The sequence below is a fragment of the Anguilla anguilla genome, chromosome 2, assembly GCF_013347855.1.
Source record: "Anguilla anguilla isolate fAngAng1 chromosome 2, fAngAng1.pri, whole genome shotgun sequence".
Lineage (NCBI taxonomy): Eukaryota > Metazoa > Chordata > Actinopteri > Anguilliformes > Anguillidae > Anguilla > Anguilla anguilla.
This window is the reverse complement of record NC_049202.1, coordinates 62,991,214-63,004,317: the sequence shown is the minus strand read 5'-3', so window position 1 is coordinate 63,004,317 and position 13,104 is coordinate 62,991,214. Positions and strand designations below refer to the sequence as shown.

The window sequence follows — 13,104 nt, the reverse complement described above, 5'->3', positions numbered from 1 at the left end:
AAGTGGTTCAGACAAAGATTACTGAGTCCGGCATGCACCGCCCAGCCACCACAATCCCAGCACTGCGTGATAAGTAGACAAGGACCCAGGAGCGAACAAGACAGCGGCATTTACAGCTTGAACGAGAGAGGAATCAAAATAGCCAAACAGTCTTGCATGAAGCATTTACAGTGCGTTCGACCACTACTGAAAAAACGGAACGGATTAGAATTTTTAATATTCGGCGAGATCAGGTAATTGTTGTTGTGGCGGTATTTTCAGCTTTCAAGTTTAGCTAGCTAGTTAGCCGTGATTGGCTACCATTAAAGGGTAGCATTAGCAGCGGGTGTTATGCGCGTCCAGGATGTTAAAACACTGATCCTCGTTTGTCGTTTTAAATTATGTTTAGTGTAAGCACAACATTGTGTATTTTGCGTGTTCGTCCGCAGCTGTGTGTCACTGGTTCAGTTTTGCATGACTGATGTCTGTAGCTTGCGAACTACTTTAGCTGACTTGCAGTAGATGGCCAGCTAACCCCGAGGCTAGCTTGCTACCTTGCTGAACAACGAAAACGAGGCCGCTTCGGCCTTGGCCAACACCAAAGCCGGGGACTGTTAGTGATTTCCACACTACTCGGTCTCACGCTTTAACTTGGATCAAGTCGCTCTGATCAGACGGTCGCTGGCTAATGAACATTGGTTGTCTGATTGATCAGACTCATCAATTAACAAACAAAGGTAGAAAATCCCTTTGTGTTTGTATTCTCCACGAACAGTCAGTTAGTTGATGCCTTCAGGTCCGTGTTGTTTTCCCGACGAATCTGCGCTGTGAACGTTGGAAACCAGTCGGGTGAAGAAGAGGTGGGGGTGGGCAATCGGATTAGTCAGGGCGGCTTCCTAACCGGGTAGCAGATGGAACGGGGTCGGTAATTGCACGCGCGCGTAATAACTCGTCTCATGACTGAAGTCCATCTCGTGTCCTTTTACGTGTACTTACAGTGCAGTTAGTCTTGTGTATGCGCCTAGCTGGCCATTTCTCACCATGCCATAACATGGCTTTGTGTACAGGCTGGCACGTCTGTGTTTGCGATGTGTTAAAGCCTGAGCTTTGGTTAAGTCTTCACGTGGATTTTGCTATGGCACCACTTTCACTGTTACTCTGTTCGCAATTACAGTCCTCGTGAGTCGCTCGCGCAACTTGATACAGGTAGTTCGATCAGCCCTCGGAATCGGATTCATTTGCGGTTTGGAGTCCTGCGCGTCAAAGATGAGCGCGCGTTACCCTGTAGCTCGATTCTGCGTGTACACTGGCAGTAAGCGCGCTTTCATTTCACTGGTGTAGAGCGACAGACTCTTCAAGTGCCTGGTGTGATGCAGTGTTCAGAGCAAGGGTAGGGAACTTACTTTTGCATCCCCTGGAGTAGCCACAGTAGCTAGTGCATCCCAAAATTCACCAGCCAATTTCACTCTTCTCCCAGACTACTAAGTATTTATAATACAGCAGGACCTCCAAGTGATAGACCGTTACCTGCCAAAGTGACTGGTAGAGTTCCCAAATTTACCAGCCACAGATTAAATTGACCTGCATTTAGCTCGTGGCTGGTGTTACTTTCATACCCTTTTCTGAACAGTGCACTCTGGGCCTTTCAATCCTCCATTCCTATCTCAGATTTGGCTTTGTTTGTACTGAACAGCAAGATTTCTTAAGTGAAAACTGAAGAGGAAGTGAGCCCTGGTTTTTCATTGTTGCCCTGCTACCCAAGCATATACGCTTGGGAAATTTGTAAGCAGTAAATGTAACTGTTGTGTGTGTCTGTGTGTGTGTTTTGGCAGCTTCCAGGATGGAGTGGCAGCCCGATGAACAGGGCCTTCAGCAGGTTCTCCAGCTCTTGAAGGACTCCCAGTCCCCAAACACTGCCACACAGAGGGCTGTGCAAGAAGTATCCTTACTACCGTGGAGACGCGGTGATGTGGGGAAACAAGCCTACGCAGATTGGGGAAGTGTGTGTGTGTGTGTGTGTAAAGGATTAGTGAGGATGTTGGGAGAAAGCGTGTTGGTAGCTGAATTGGGTTACAAGAATGGTATAATGCAGAGTACCAGTGTCGGATCACAGTGCGGTGTTGGGGTCTGAATACCTGCCCATAACTAATTACTAAGTAATTAGTCTTTCTTGATCCTTTACTTAGAATTAGGATTTTTTTTCTTCAAGTTTCTCCAGTGGTGGGTAGAAAATGGGCCGGGACGATGCAGAAGTAAACTTTTGAAGATATTCTGCTATTGGGTGAGAGGGAATGACACTGTTTTTTCTGTTAAGTTCTTTTTTTCCCCCCAAATATTGGAAACATACCTTAATCAGATCGTGAAGATTCAACACATCTCACGTTTTTAATGTGTGCAATATAAATAAAAGAGAACTGGACCAATTTTGGTTCAGAATTTCTGGACAGGATAAGCAAAATTTTTTTTTTTGGAACCTGCTTTGTCCGGGTGCCTTTGATAGCAGTTGCAGGGTGCCCAAACTAACACCGATACACTCAAGGTTATTTTTGTTTCAAACGAGCAGTGTTTTAGCAGTACCCTTCCTATCCAAGCTATTCAGGGTAAGGGCATGTTTTATAGATTGTGAATTATTCAGTGGGGTATCGATCAAAGTTTACCGCCCGTCAGTGTGTGATGGTGCTGTCTGTGTTTGGACCTTGGAAGCTGTGTATCTTATGTTGCTGTGATGTCATGTTCCTTAACTTTGCTCCAAGAAACTGGAACAACTTAATCAGTATCCTGATTTCAACAACTATCTCATCTTTGTCCTCACAAGCCTGAAATCCGAAGGTAAGGTCATTTATTTACTTCCAGTTGCTATGGAGCCTCGTTTGTGTGTGTGTGTGTGTGTGTGTGTGTGTGTGTGTGCGCGCGCGTGTGTGTTGGTCTGCTCCAGCTGCAGGAACACGTGTCGTTTCTCAAATTGGTTCACAAGTGGCGCAACTCGCAGTACGGTTTCAACCACCTGTAGTTCTGCATTTCCAGTCTGTGGGTCCCCTGGTCATAGATACTTAACAAAGCAGGCACAAGGCCCTTTCATTACACATTGAGGGTTGTGCAATTGTAGTTAAAATAGTAAAAAAGGATCATGGTAATCAAGAACCTCTGGGTGGGAGCATTGAAAACCTCGACCGCTGCCTCTTACTTAAAGTTCCTCTATGTTTCTGGCATTTTACCATCAGCCCCGTGTCTCACAGTCTCATTGGGTCACCCCGCTTTGCTTGAGTTACGCCTGTCTGCCAGGCCAGTTGCCGCGGTGCTTGACCACCTCGGCTGTTCAGGCCGTAATGCTGACAGTCTCTGAGTAACGGCTGCTGCTGGTGCCGTGGAGTCTCAGCTCGTGGGAGTTTTCTCAGGAAAGAGGAGCTTTGCCGGCTGCGGTCTGGCGCGTCCCGCCCCTCCCGTGTGTTTGCCATTTCCGTTTTGGCGCTCCTCTGTCCGGTTCTCGCGGCGGTGTGTCTCCTGCCAGGGTGTCGCCGCGGCTTCCAGGTTTGCCGGAATGTCCCCGGTTTCAGGTGTTGCCTTGGACGACGCGCCTGGCTTTTTCCCGCCGTCGTTTATTTTTGCTGGTTCTGCTTTAGCGTCGTCTTTCACGCGGCAGATGTCCGACACGCACTCCTGATGAAGCGCCGTCTCTCTGTGGGGGGTAAAAATTGGAAGATTCCTGCGGACAATTTAAAGCAAATCAGATGGGGAGAACGTTTGGATGTAAACCGCACAGTTGGGGGAATGTGTTGGGTGATGCTACGAATCCGTCTTGTTGTGGAGGACGCTGGGGCTTGTAGTCCCAGACGTTGTCGTTGGAGCTTTAAATCCGGCTCTGTTTGCCGTCTCGTGTGGTTCAAGTCCTATTGTGTAATCAATCTTACTGATGGAAAAATTACACCAGTGTCGGCCGGGACACTCCCAGGGCGGTTGGGAATTATCGGGGGGGGGGGTGGGGGGGGGTTATGGGCAGGAGAAAGGAGCTGGTGGTTGAGGACCAGAGTCAAAGCGCTTTGTTCATGTTGTTGGTATTTTGGGATTTTGTCGTCTGATTTTTCTCCTCTTGTTTCCTCCCTATCCCCCCCCCCCCAAACCGCTGGCATTCTTTTCTCCCCACTTCCTGACCCCACCCCTCCCTTTCTGTCCTTCTGTGTCCCCCTCCTTCTCTCTCTCTCTCTCTGTTCCCTCACTCTTTCATATCCTTTTTTCCCCTGTTTTCTCTCTCTTGATGCTCTCCTCCCCATCCCTTTTTCTGTTTCTTTCTTTCCTCGATCTGTTTTCCCCGTATTGTTCTGTGGCCTTTTCCTCCCTCTCTCCCTCTTAACTCTCTCTCCATCAATCTTTCCCACCCTTTCTCACTCACTCTCTCCCTCCCCTTGTTCTACCTCTTTCTTCTCCCCCTCTCACTCTCTCCCTCCCCTTGCTCTACCCTTTACTTCTCCCCCTCTCCCTTTCTCACTCTCTCCCTCCCCTTGCTCTACCTCTTTCTTCTCCCTCCCCTTGTTCTACCTCTTTCTTCTCCCCCTCTCACTCTCTCCCTCCCCTTGCTCTACCCTTTACTTCTCCCCCTCTCCCTTTCTCACTCTCTCCCTCCCCTTGCTCTACCTCTTTCTTCTCCCCCTCCCCTCTGCTCAGATGAGCCCACTCGCTCTCTCAGTGGTCTGATTCTGAAGAACAATGTTAAGGCGCACTACCAGAACTTCCCCCCGCCCGTGGCCGACTTCATCAAGCGCGAGTGCCTGAACAACATCGGGGACCCCTCCCCCCTCATCCGAGCCACCATCGGTAAGGCCTGGTGTCTGTGTGTCTGTGTCTGTGTGCATGTGTGTCTGTGTGTCTATGTGCATGTGTGTCTGTGTGTCTATGTGCATGTGTGTCTATGTGCATGTGTGTCTGTGTGCATGTGTGTCTGTGTGTCTGTGTGCATGTGTGCATGTGTGTCTGTGTGCATGTGTGTCACTGTGCGTGTGCGTATGTGTGCATGTGTGTCTGTGTCTGTGTGCATGTGTGTCACTGTGCGTGTGCGTATGTGTGCATGTGTGTCTGTGTCTGTGTGCATGTGTGTCACTGTGCGTGTGCGTATGTGTGCACACACGCTTCTTTCTCTAACCTCTCCCTCTGGCTAAATTTGTTTGGCTCTGGGTTCAGTTTTTCTTCTTTACTCGTTTCTCTCTTCCCACCCCCTCACTCCCCCCCCCCCCTCAGGTATCCTGATCACGACCATCGCCTCTAAAGGGGAGCTGCAGGCCTGGCCAGAGCTTCTGCCTCAGCTCTGCAACCTGCTCAACTCTGAGGACTACAACACGTGTGAGGTCAGCTTCCATCTGCCCCACGCCTCAACATTAACATCCAGAGTAGAATAAAACTTTATTATTCACAAGCGGAGCCGTTTGGGTTACAGGCAGCCTCAGACATTACTCACACACTAAATTGGCTGCAAGTGAAACTGAAACACAGTTACGGATAATGAGACGCATGGCTGTATCGGTAGTGTGTTGATTCTGTCTGATCCATCTCTCTGTGTGCGGCTGCTTCTGTCTCCTCCCCCCCCCCCCCTTTTTTTTTGCGCAGGGCTCATTTGGCGCCCTGCAGAAGATCTGCGAGGACTCCTCCGAGCTCCTGGACAGCGACGCCCTGAACCGCCCCCTCAACATCATGATCCCCAAATTCCTCCAGTTCTTCAAGCACTGCAGCGCCAAGATCAGGTGAGCGAGGCCCCCTGCCGTTTCTGCCCCCGCCATGCCCCGCCCCCGCAGTGTCTCAGGCCCGCCTTCTCCCTCTGTCTGTCCGCAGATCCCACGCCATCGCGTGTGTGAACCAGTTCATTATCAGCCGAGCCCAGGCCCTGATGGACAACATCGACACCTTCATCGAGGTGAGTCCTGCCCCGCCCCTGGCGCCCCCCCCCCTCCCACCCTGCTGAAGTTGGGGGCAGGACTCAGTGTGTCTGTGCTGCTCTCCCCCCCCCCCCCCCACGCAGAGCCTGTTTGCGCTGGCTGCAGACGAGGACTCAGAGGTGAGGAAGAACGTGTGTCGCGCGCTGGTCATGCTGCTGGAGGTTCGAATCGACCGGCTCATCCCCCACATGCACAGCATCATACAGGTGAGCCGCTCCTCTGCGCTTTCTGTCTCTCCCTCTCTTTCTCCCTACCGCTCTTCCTCTCGGTTTCTCTTCCTCTCCACCCCTCTCTCTCTCTTTGTTCTACCTCTCTGTCCCCCATTTATTCCTGTGTCTTTTTTTCAGTCTTTTTCCCTTTCATTCTCTCTGTGTCTCTTTCCATCTCTCTCTCTCACTTTGACAGTTTCTCACCCATCTCTGGTGTGTATCCCCACAGCTGCCTCTCTATCTCAGTGTCTGGTATATTAATATTCCCCCCCCCCCCCCTCTCTCTCTCTCTCTCTCATGCTGCAGTACATGCTGCAGCGCACGCAGGACCCTGATGAGAACGTGGCTCTGGAGGCCTGTGAGTTCTGGCTCACCCTGGCAGAGCAGCCCATCTGCAAGGAGGCCCTGTCTGGGCACTTAGTGCAGTGAGTATCTGTCTCTCTCCCACAAAGCCCCACCCTCAAGGGCACCTCCCACAAAGCCCCACCCTCAGGAGCACCTCCCACAAAGCCCCACCCTCAGGAGCACCTCCCACAAAGCCCCACCCTCAGGAGCACCTCCCACAAAGCCCCACCCTCAGGAGCACCTCCCACAAAGCCCCACCCTCAGGAGCACCTCCCACAAAGCCCCACCCTCAGGAGCACCTCCCACAAACCCCCACCCCCTGAGTAACACACTTGTAACATGCTTCCCTGTGCCCCACCCCCAGTGTCACTCTAACTGCCCCAGGCCCCCCGGCCTACCTCTCACTTACACACTGCGCTGCCCCCTGTGTCACTCTAACTGCCCCAGGCCCCCGGACTGCCTCTCACTCCCACACTACTCTGCCCCCTGTGACTCTTTCTCAACGCCCCACCCCTGGGGTGTGTCATTTTACCACCCTGTTAATGATGTCACAGGGGAGGGAGAGGAATTGGGCTGGTGGTGGGGGTGCACTGAAAGTCCTCCCCCATCCTGACCCAGCCACCCACACAAGCTCCACTGTACCTGTCACCGTCTTCTTCAGCACCCTGACAATAACGAGCTAATTAACACCCTTTCTCATATCGCAGACGACTGTCTGAAGTGAAGCAAACATCTCTGTGTGTTACTGAACTACAGAAGCTGCTCATAAGCCCTCTAGTGTAATGATAGTAATAAATAGGGAGGGGCAGAGACAGTCCCACTTCCTGAACAGATTGCTTGATAAATGTGGCCTCTTAAAATGCCATTGTGTACATTTTTCTTTGTGCCCCCCCCCCCCCCCCTTGTACTGGCAGATGGGAAGGTGGGGGGGGGGGGTATTGTTACAGTTTTGTATTTCTGAATGCAGTGAGGGTGGGGGGGGGTATTTAAAGAAGCGATCTGCTGCTGGAAACGTGTTACAGGGTCCGTTTGTCTTCCCAGACTCATTCCCATCCTGGTGAACGGGATGAAGTACTCCGAGATCGACATCATCCTGCTAAAGGTGGGCGCCGCCCTCCCCCATGTATTCCTCTTTTTTTTCTTTGTCTGTCTCACCCCCCCCCTCCCCCATTTTGTCTCACTTCCCCCCCCACCCCCCACACACATTGCTGCTCCTGGGTGTGATGACAGCTCTCGCTCTCCAGACAGCAGCGAGACGATGTGTTGTGTGCGCCGCTCGTACCCTCCGACCCGCCGATTCCACCTCGTCTCCGTTCCGCGTCGGTTATAATTCCACGCCCGGCCGCTGAGACCCGCCCTTTTGAGGCTTCGCCAGGCCGGTGCTAATCCCGCGACCTCGTGAGAGCGGAACGTTCCGGATCCCCGCTCCCCCCCCCCCCCCCCCCGGGCCGGCAGCCCGCGTCGGCGCGGCGACGGTTTTCCGCGCGGCGGTTCTGAGACGGAAAACGCGCTCGCTCCACCCTCGCTGCGTCACCGACGTCCGTGGGCCTTGGCCTCAGAGCTGGGTCTCCAGCAGAGCCGCCCGGTGGCTGATCTCGTTAAGGCTCCGTTCCGGTGCTGTGGACGGGCCCCGCGGTCTGGGGTCCTATCTGGACCGTGTCGTCTGGCTGTAGTGTCGCCCGGGGATGGGAGGGTTCAGTTGGTTCCGGGAGACCGTGTCTCTTCACTCACTAGTGCCCCCTGCTGGTCAGTTGAGCGCTCCAGCTGCAGGTGAAGTGCCTTCGTCTGACTCATCTTCATGGGAGCTGAGCTTGTAGACTGCGCTGTAAAAAGCACAGCAGTTTGACACAGCCTGTTTCAGAGGAGAGCCTGTGCTCCTGAATTGATAGAGGAGATTACTGCAATGAGATTACCTTTCAGAAAAGTGAGGTGGGGGTGGGGGCGGGGGTGTAAGCTGCTTGCTGACGGTCAGGCTTTGACCAAAACGTCCCTTGCAGGGCTTGACACTTAAGATTTTTCCCAAGTTTTCAAAGTTGAAAAATGTAGGAGCGTGCTGATGCATCCCAATTCGTAGATGTGCTACTAAATGATTTGTCATGTTAGTTCAGGAGTAAATGCTGTAATGGAAGCACTGTACAGCCCTGGCTTGACTGTTCGTCCGTCTGTCCGTCTGTCCGTCTGTTCTTCCGCCAGGGCGACGTGGAGGAGGACGAGACGGTGCCGGACAGCGAGCAGGACATCAAGCCGCGCTTCCACAAGTCGCGCACCGTCACCCTGCAGCACGAGGGCGGGGGCGGCGAGGAGGGCGAGGACATCGACGAGGACGAAGACGACGACGACGACACGCTGTCCGACTGGAACCTGCGTGAGTCCGGGAGCGGGCCCGCTCCAGCACGTTTACACCCAGAGAGAGAGAACCCCCACCTGTTCAGTGTAGGGTGGAGAGAGAGAGTGTGTGTTTAGTATGGGATGAGAGAGTGTTTGGTGTTGGATGAGAGAGTGTTTGGTGTTGGATGAGAGAGTGTTTGGTGTTGGATGAGAGAGTGTTTGGTGTTGGATGAGAGAGTGTTTGGTGTTGGATGAGAGAGTTTGGTGTTGGATGAGAGTGTTTGGTGTTGGATGAGAGAGTCTTTCGTGTTGGATGAGAGAGAGTTTCGTGTTGGATGAGGGTGTATTTAGTGCAGGATGGAGAGAGCGGGCGCGTGTGAGGAGGAGGGAGGAGGACGAGGCGACGGAGGAGTGTGGGAGGGTGTATGTCAGCGAGGGCCATGATTAGACGCGGTGTCGTGATTCCGCTTTCTTCCCCTCTGTTCTCTGGAAAACGCCCACTCACATGTTAACTCTGGAGTCTCCTTCCAATTCCCAGCCCCCCAGCCTGTCCCCCCTCCCTCTAACCTTCAGTGGTGACCTGTGCGGTTTGCCCCCCCCCCCCCCCAGGTAAGTGCTCTGCGGCTGCTCTGGACGTCCTGGCCAACGTGTTTCGGGACGAGCTGCTGCCCCACCTGCTCCCCCTGCTGAAGGGCCTGCTGTTCCACCCGGACTGGGTCATCAAGGAGTCCGGCATCTTGGTGCTGGGAGCCATCGCCGAGGGTGAGGCCTGGATGTCCCTCTTTATCTCTCTCTCTCTCTCTCTCTCTCTCCTCTCTCATCTCACTCTCACACTCTCGGTCTCTTTCTTTCTCCCTCTCTCCCTCCCTCCCTCAGTCGCTCTCCTCTCTGTCTGACTTGCTCTCTCTCTGGATCTCATTCTATCCTGTTCTGACTGCCTGTCTCACTCTTTTTCTCATTCTACCTGTTCTTTGCTCTCATTCTCTCTCTTTCTATCGTATTGCTTCTCTCCCATTCTGTCTCCTCTCTCCATCCTCCCTCCCTCTTTCCCCCTCCCTCACTCTGTCTCCACTGTCCTGCGGCTGCTGGTCAGTCTCAGAATCGCCATGTCCTGTGGCGCGCACGCGGTCTCGCCTCATTGGCCGCCGAAGTCGCTCTGGATAAGCGTGTCATCGCAGCGTGAGAGCCAATAAAAAACCCCGCTGGGCTCGGTGCTTTCGCTCGCCGCTGGAGCCCGGCGTGGGCGTGCGAGGCTGCGATCGCGCCGCGCGCGGTAAGGACCGGGAGGCTGCCGGGGGGCGAACACGGCGGAGCGAGCGGCGTCGGCGGCGATGTCGAAACCTGCGATGGGAGACCTGGGCTCTCCGCCCCTCCCCATCGGCTCCCGAGAGAGAGAGAGAGAGAGAGAGCCGGAAGGGCTAGGGGAAATGCAGTCGCGTAGCTGCGTAGCCGCGTGTGGGTCTGCCGCCGCCGCTGCTCGCCGCTGGGGCTGCTCCCGGTCACGGCCCCGCCCCTGCGCACCCCTGGCGGACCCTCGGAGGAGAGGGAGGCGCTCTGCGGTGTCCCAGAGGTGGCAGATGGTGTCTGGCCAGGTTTGGAGCAGAGAACAGGGTTTTCCCACGCTCCATGAAAGCCCCTCGAAAGTCCTCAAGTTCAGAAAGCTTCGGCATTAACTGTTTTTAAGAGTAGTACGTTTTTGGAAGTAACAAAAGTTTTGGAATTTGAGGTTGAATTTGTTTTAGGTTTTGGTGATTATCTAGGTGATCTAATGTTCAAGTTTGTCTAAACTATGCCCTTAGAAAGTGATCCAGGATTTGAATCCTTACCCTACCCTACTGGTTAGCGTATCATTTGGTTTTGCTGGAAATGCATCAGATTTGAAGGGCATTGCGGTGATTCTCATTTTGCTTTATTTATGTAGTGCGGTGAGGCTGACGCTGCCTGCTGGGCGGTTTCTGTGCTTTATAGCTCTGTTTATGCCCTGTAACACGCTCCTGCTGCGCTGCTTTTACGGGCTCTTCAGTGTGGGGTACGGGACCTTGAGAGGCTTTGACTTTTGTAGAAACTGACTTTTGTAACTGTGGAAACCTGCGCGTGAGTGTGTGTGTGTGTGTGATTTGCAAAGTGACCACAGTTGGACCAAGGGATATTTCTTGCGTTGATTATCTATGCTCTCCTCCATGGATTGCTGCATTATTTCGGCTGAACGTGTCCTGTTGGGGCTGTGCCCCGGTCACGGGCGGGGTTGGTCAGAGTCAGACAGTGACTGGGGGGAAATGTACAGTGTGGTTTTTGTTTCGGGTCTCTGTGATCTGACCCGTCGCCCCTTGTGCCCCCCCCCCCCCCCCAGGCTGCATGCAGGGCATGGTGCCCTACCTGCCGGAGCTCATCCCGCACCTGATCCAGTGCCTGTGCGATAAGAAGGCCCTGGTGCGCTCCATCGCCTGCTGGACGCTCAGCCGCTACGCCCACTGGGTGGTGAGCCAGCCGCCCGACTCGCACCTGAAGCCGCTGATGACCGAGCTGCTCAAGCGCATCCTGGACGGGAACAAGAGGGTGCAGGAGGCCGCCTGCAGGTGAGTCACGCGCCGGGGCTCCGCCCCCTTTACCGCCTGCCCCTCTCTCCTTCTCTCTCCCTCTCTTTCTCTCTCCTTCTCTCTCCCTCCCAGTCCCTCTCTCCTTCTCTCTCGCCCAATCCCTCTCTCCTCTTCTCTCCTCCTCTCTCACTCCCTCTCTCCTCCTCTGCTAGCAGTTAGATGAACAGTGGGCGGGCGTGTTTCGTGAGGGGTGCGAGGCTCACCCCCCCTCCCCCTCTCTCTCTGTCCCGCTCAGTGCGTTCGCCACCCTGGAGGAGGAGGCGTGCACGGAGCTGGTGCCCTACCTGAGCTTCATCCTGGACACGCTGGTGTTCGCCTTCGGGAAGTACCAGCACAAGAACCTGCTCATCCTGTACGACGCCATCGGCACGCTGGCCGACTCCGTGGGGCACCACCTCAACCAGCCGGTGAGCCCCCGCTCCCGGGGATTCTGGGACACACGCTAGCGCCACCTGCTGGTCAGTCTGGGAACAGATTGGCTTTGTCTGTCCTGTGTGTTGATCGCTGCTTTTGTTTTGGACCCTTTGAAGGACGTACCATAGATAGCATAACCCTGATTAGTTTTAAGTGTCGCTTTGTTTAGGCCAGCCTCGTACCCTCAGAATGCCCCTGGGGCTTGTGGGATTGCATCCATCGGCTTCGTTTACGCTCCTCCTCACCCTCCAGAGCGTGCTGTGAGGTGAAATGTCTCACCTCCCTGTTAGTTTGCCGTGGGTGTTTCACGGTCCACATTGCATTTGATACTCTTAAAAGGAACGGCTGGAACTGCTCTACCGGTCGGGTTTTTCTTCCTGCTGAGAACGTACCACCTTGGGCTGTGGTACAGGTACAAAAGGCTTTTCTCCCTCTGACAGGAGTACATCCAGAAGCTGATGCCCCCCCTCATTCAGAAATGGAATGAGCTGAAGGACGAGGACAAGGACCTGTTCCCCCTGCTGGAGGTGAGACACCTGGGAGGGGCATGTCTGATTGATTCTCTCTTTCTCCAGGGTAACGACACTGTAGTTATGCTAGGAATGACTGTAGCAACAGCTGCTACATGGCAGCCACATGGAAACGATTAAGTGGAAACAATTGTGTGTAATAATTTTAATAGTTGAACAAACCACACAGCTGTGTTTTTCTTTAGTTGAAGTGTAGCTGTGTATGACTGTGCATTTTCACACTGGTTCCTAAAGACACTGGTCTAACCCAGCTGACACAGAATGCTCTTACGATCTTACTGGAATGTTTCGTCAGTGTTACAACATCGCAGCAACACTGTGAGAACCTTTTGTGTTGGCTGGGAAGCCAGCTCAAGCGATGCCGTTTTGCTCTGTGCCAAGCGCTGACGCCTCTCTGCCGCCCCCTAGTGTCTGTCGTCGGTGGCCACGGCCCTGCAGAGCGGCTTCCTGCCGTATTGTGAGCCGGTGTACCAGCGCTGCGTCACCCTGGTGCAGAAGACCCTCGCCCAGGCCATGGTGAGAACCCCCCCCCTTTCAGCTCGGCGACCTCGCGGGCGCAGCGCAGCGGTTAGCGAACCGGGCTCGCGGCTGAGAGGTTGCCGGTCTGAATCCCTGGCGTGGCACTGCCGCTAGCCTGAATAGCCTCAGTGAATATGCAGCTGTGTAAATGGATTGTGTATAAAGGATGTGAGCTGTGTAAGTAGCTGTGGCAGAGAGCATCTGCTAAGTGTAAAGTGTTAATGTTCAAAGGGTTCAGGATCCGGCTGCTCAGTCAGGCAGT

General features: G+C 53.9%; 1 protein-coding gene across 1 annotated transcript in view; it reads left to right on the top strand.

Annotated features, from left to right (window-relative positions):
* The first annotated feature begins 30 nt into the window (after positions 1-30).
* The window catches only part of LOC118217605 (transportin-2), an 18,624-nt gene continuing 5,550 nt past the window's right edge, over positions 31-13,104 (top strand). Inside the window, exons 1-16 of the mRNA XM_035399512.1 lie at positions 31-233; positions 1,812-1,918; positions 2,733-2,808; positions 4,639-4,788; positions 5,209-5,315; positions 5,575-5,708; positions 5,797-5,878; positions 5,984-6,106; positions 6,416-6,534; positions 7,496-7,556; positions 8,648-8,819; positions 9,392-9,544; positions 11,133-11,358; positions 11,615-11,786; positions 12,234-12,320; positions 12,732-12,839. Of these exons, the coding sequence (XP_035255403.1) occupies positions 1,820-1,918; positions 2,733-2,808; positions 4,639-4,788; positions 5,209-5,315; positions 5,575-5,708; positions 5,797-5,878; positions 5,984-6,106; positions 6,416-6,534; positions 7,496-7,556; positions 8,648-8,819; positions 9,392-9,544; positions 11,133-11,358; positions 11,615-11,786; positions 12,234-12,320; positions 12,732-12,839 (1,869 nt within the window). The 5' untranslated portion in view covers positions 31-233; positions 1,812-1,819. The remainder of the gene's footprint in view (positions 234-1,811; positions 1,919-2,732; positions 2,809-4,638; positions 4,789-5,208; positions 5,316-5,574; positions 5,709-5,796; positions 5,879-5,983; positions 6,107-6,415; positions 6,535-7,495; positions 7,557-8,647; positions 8,820-9,391; positions 9,545-11,132; positions 11,359-11,614; positions 11,787-12,233; positions 12,321-12,731; positions 12,840-13,104) is intronic.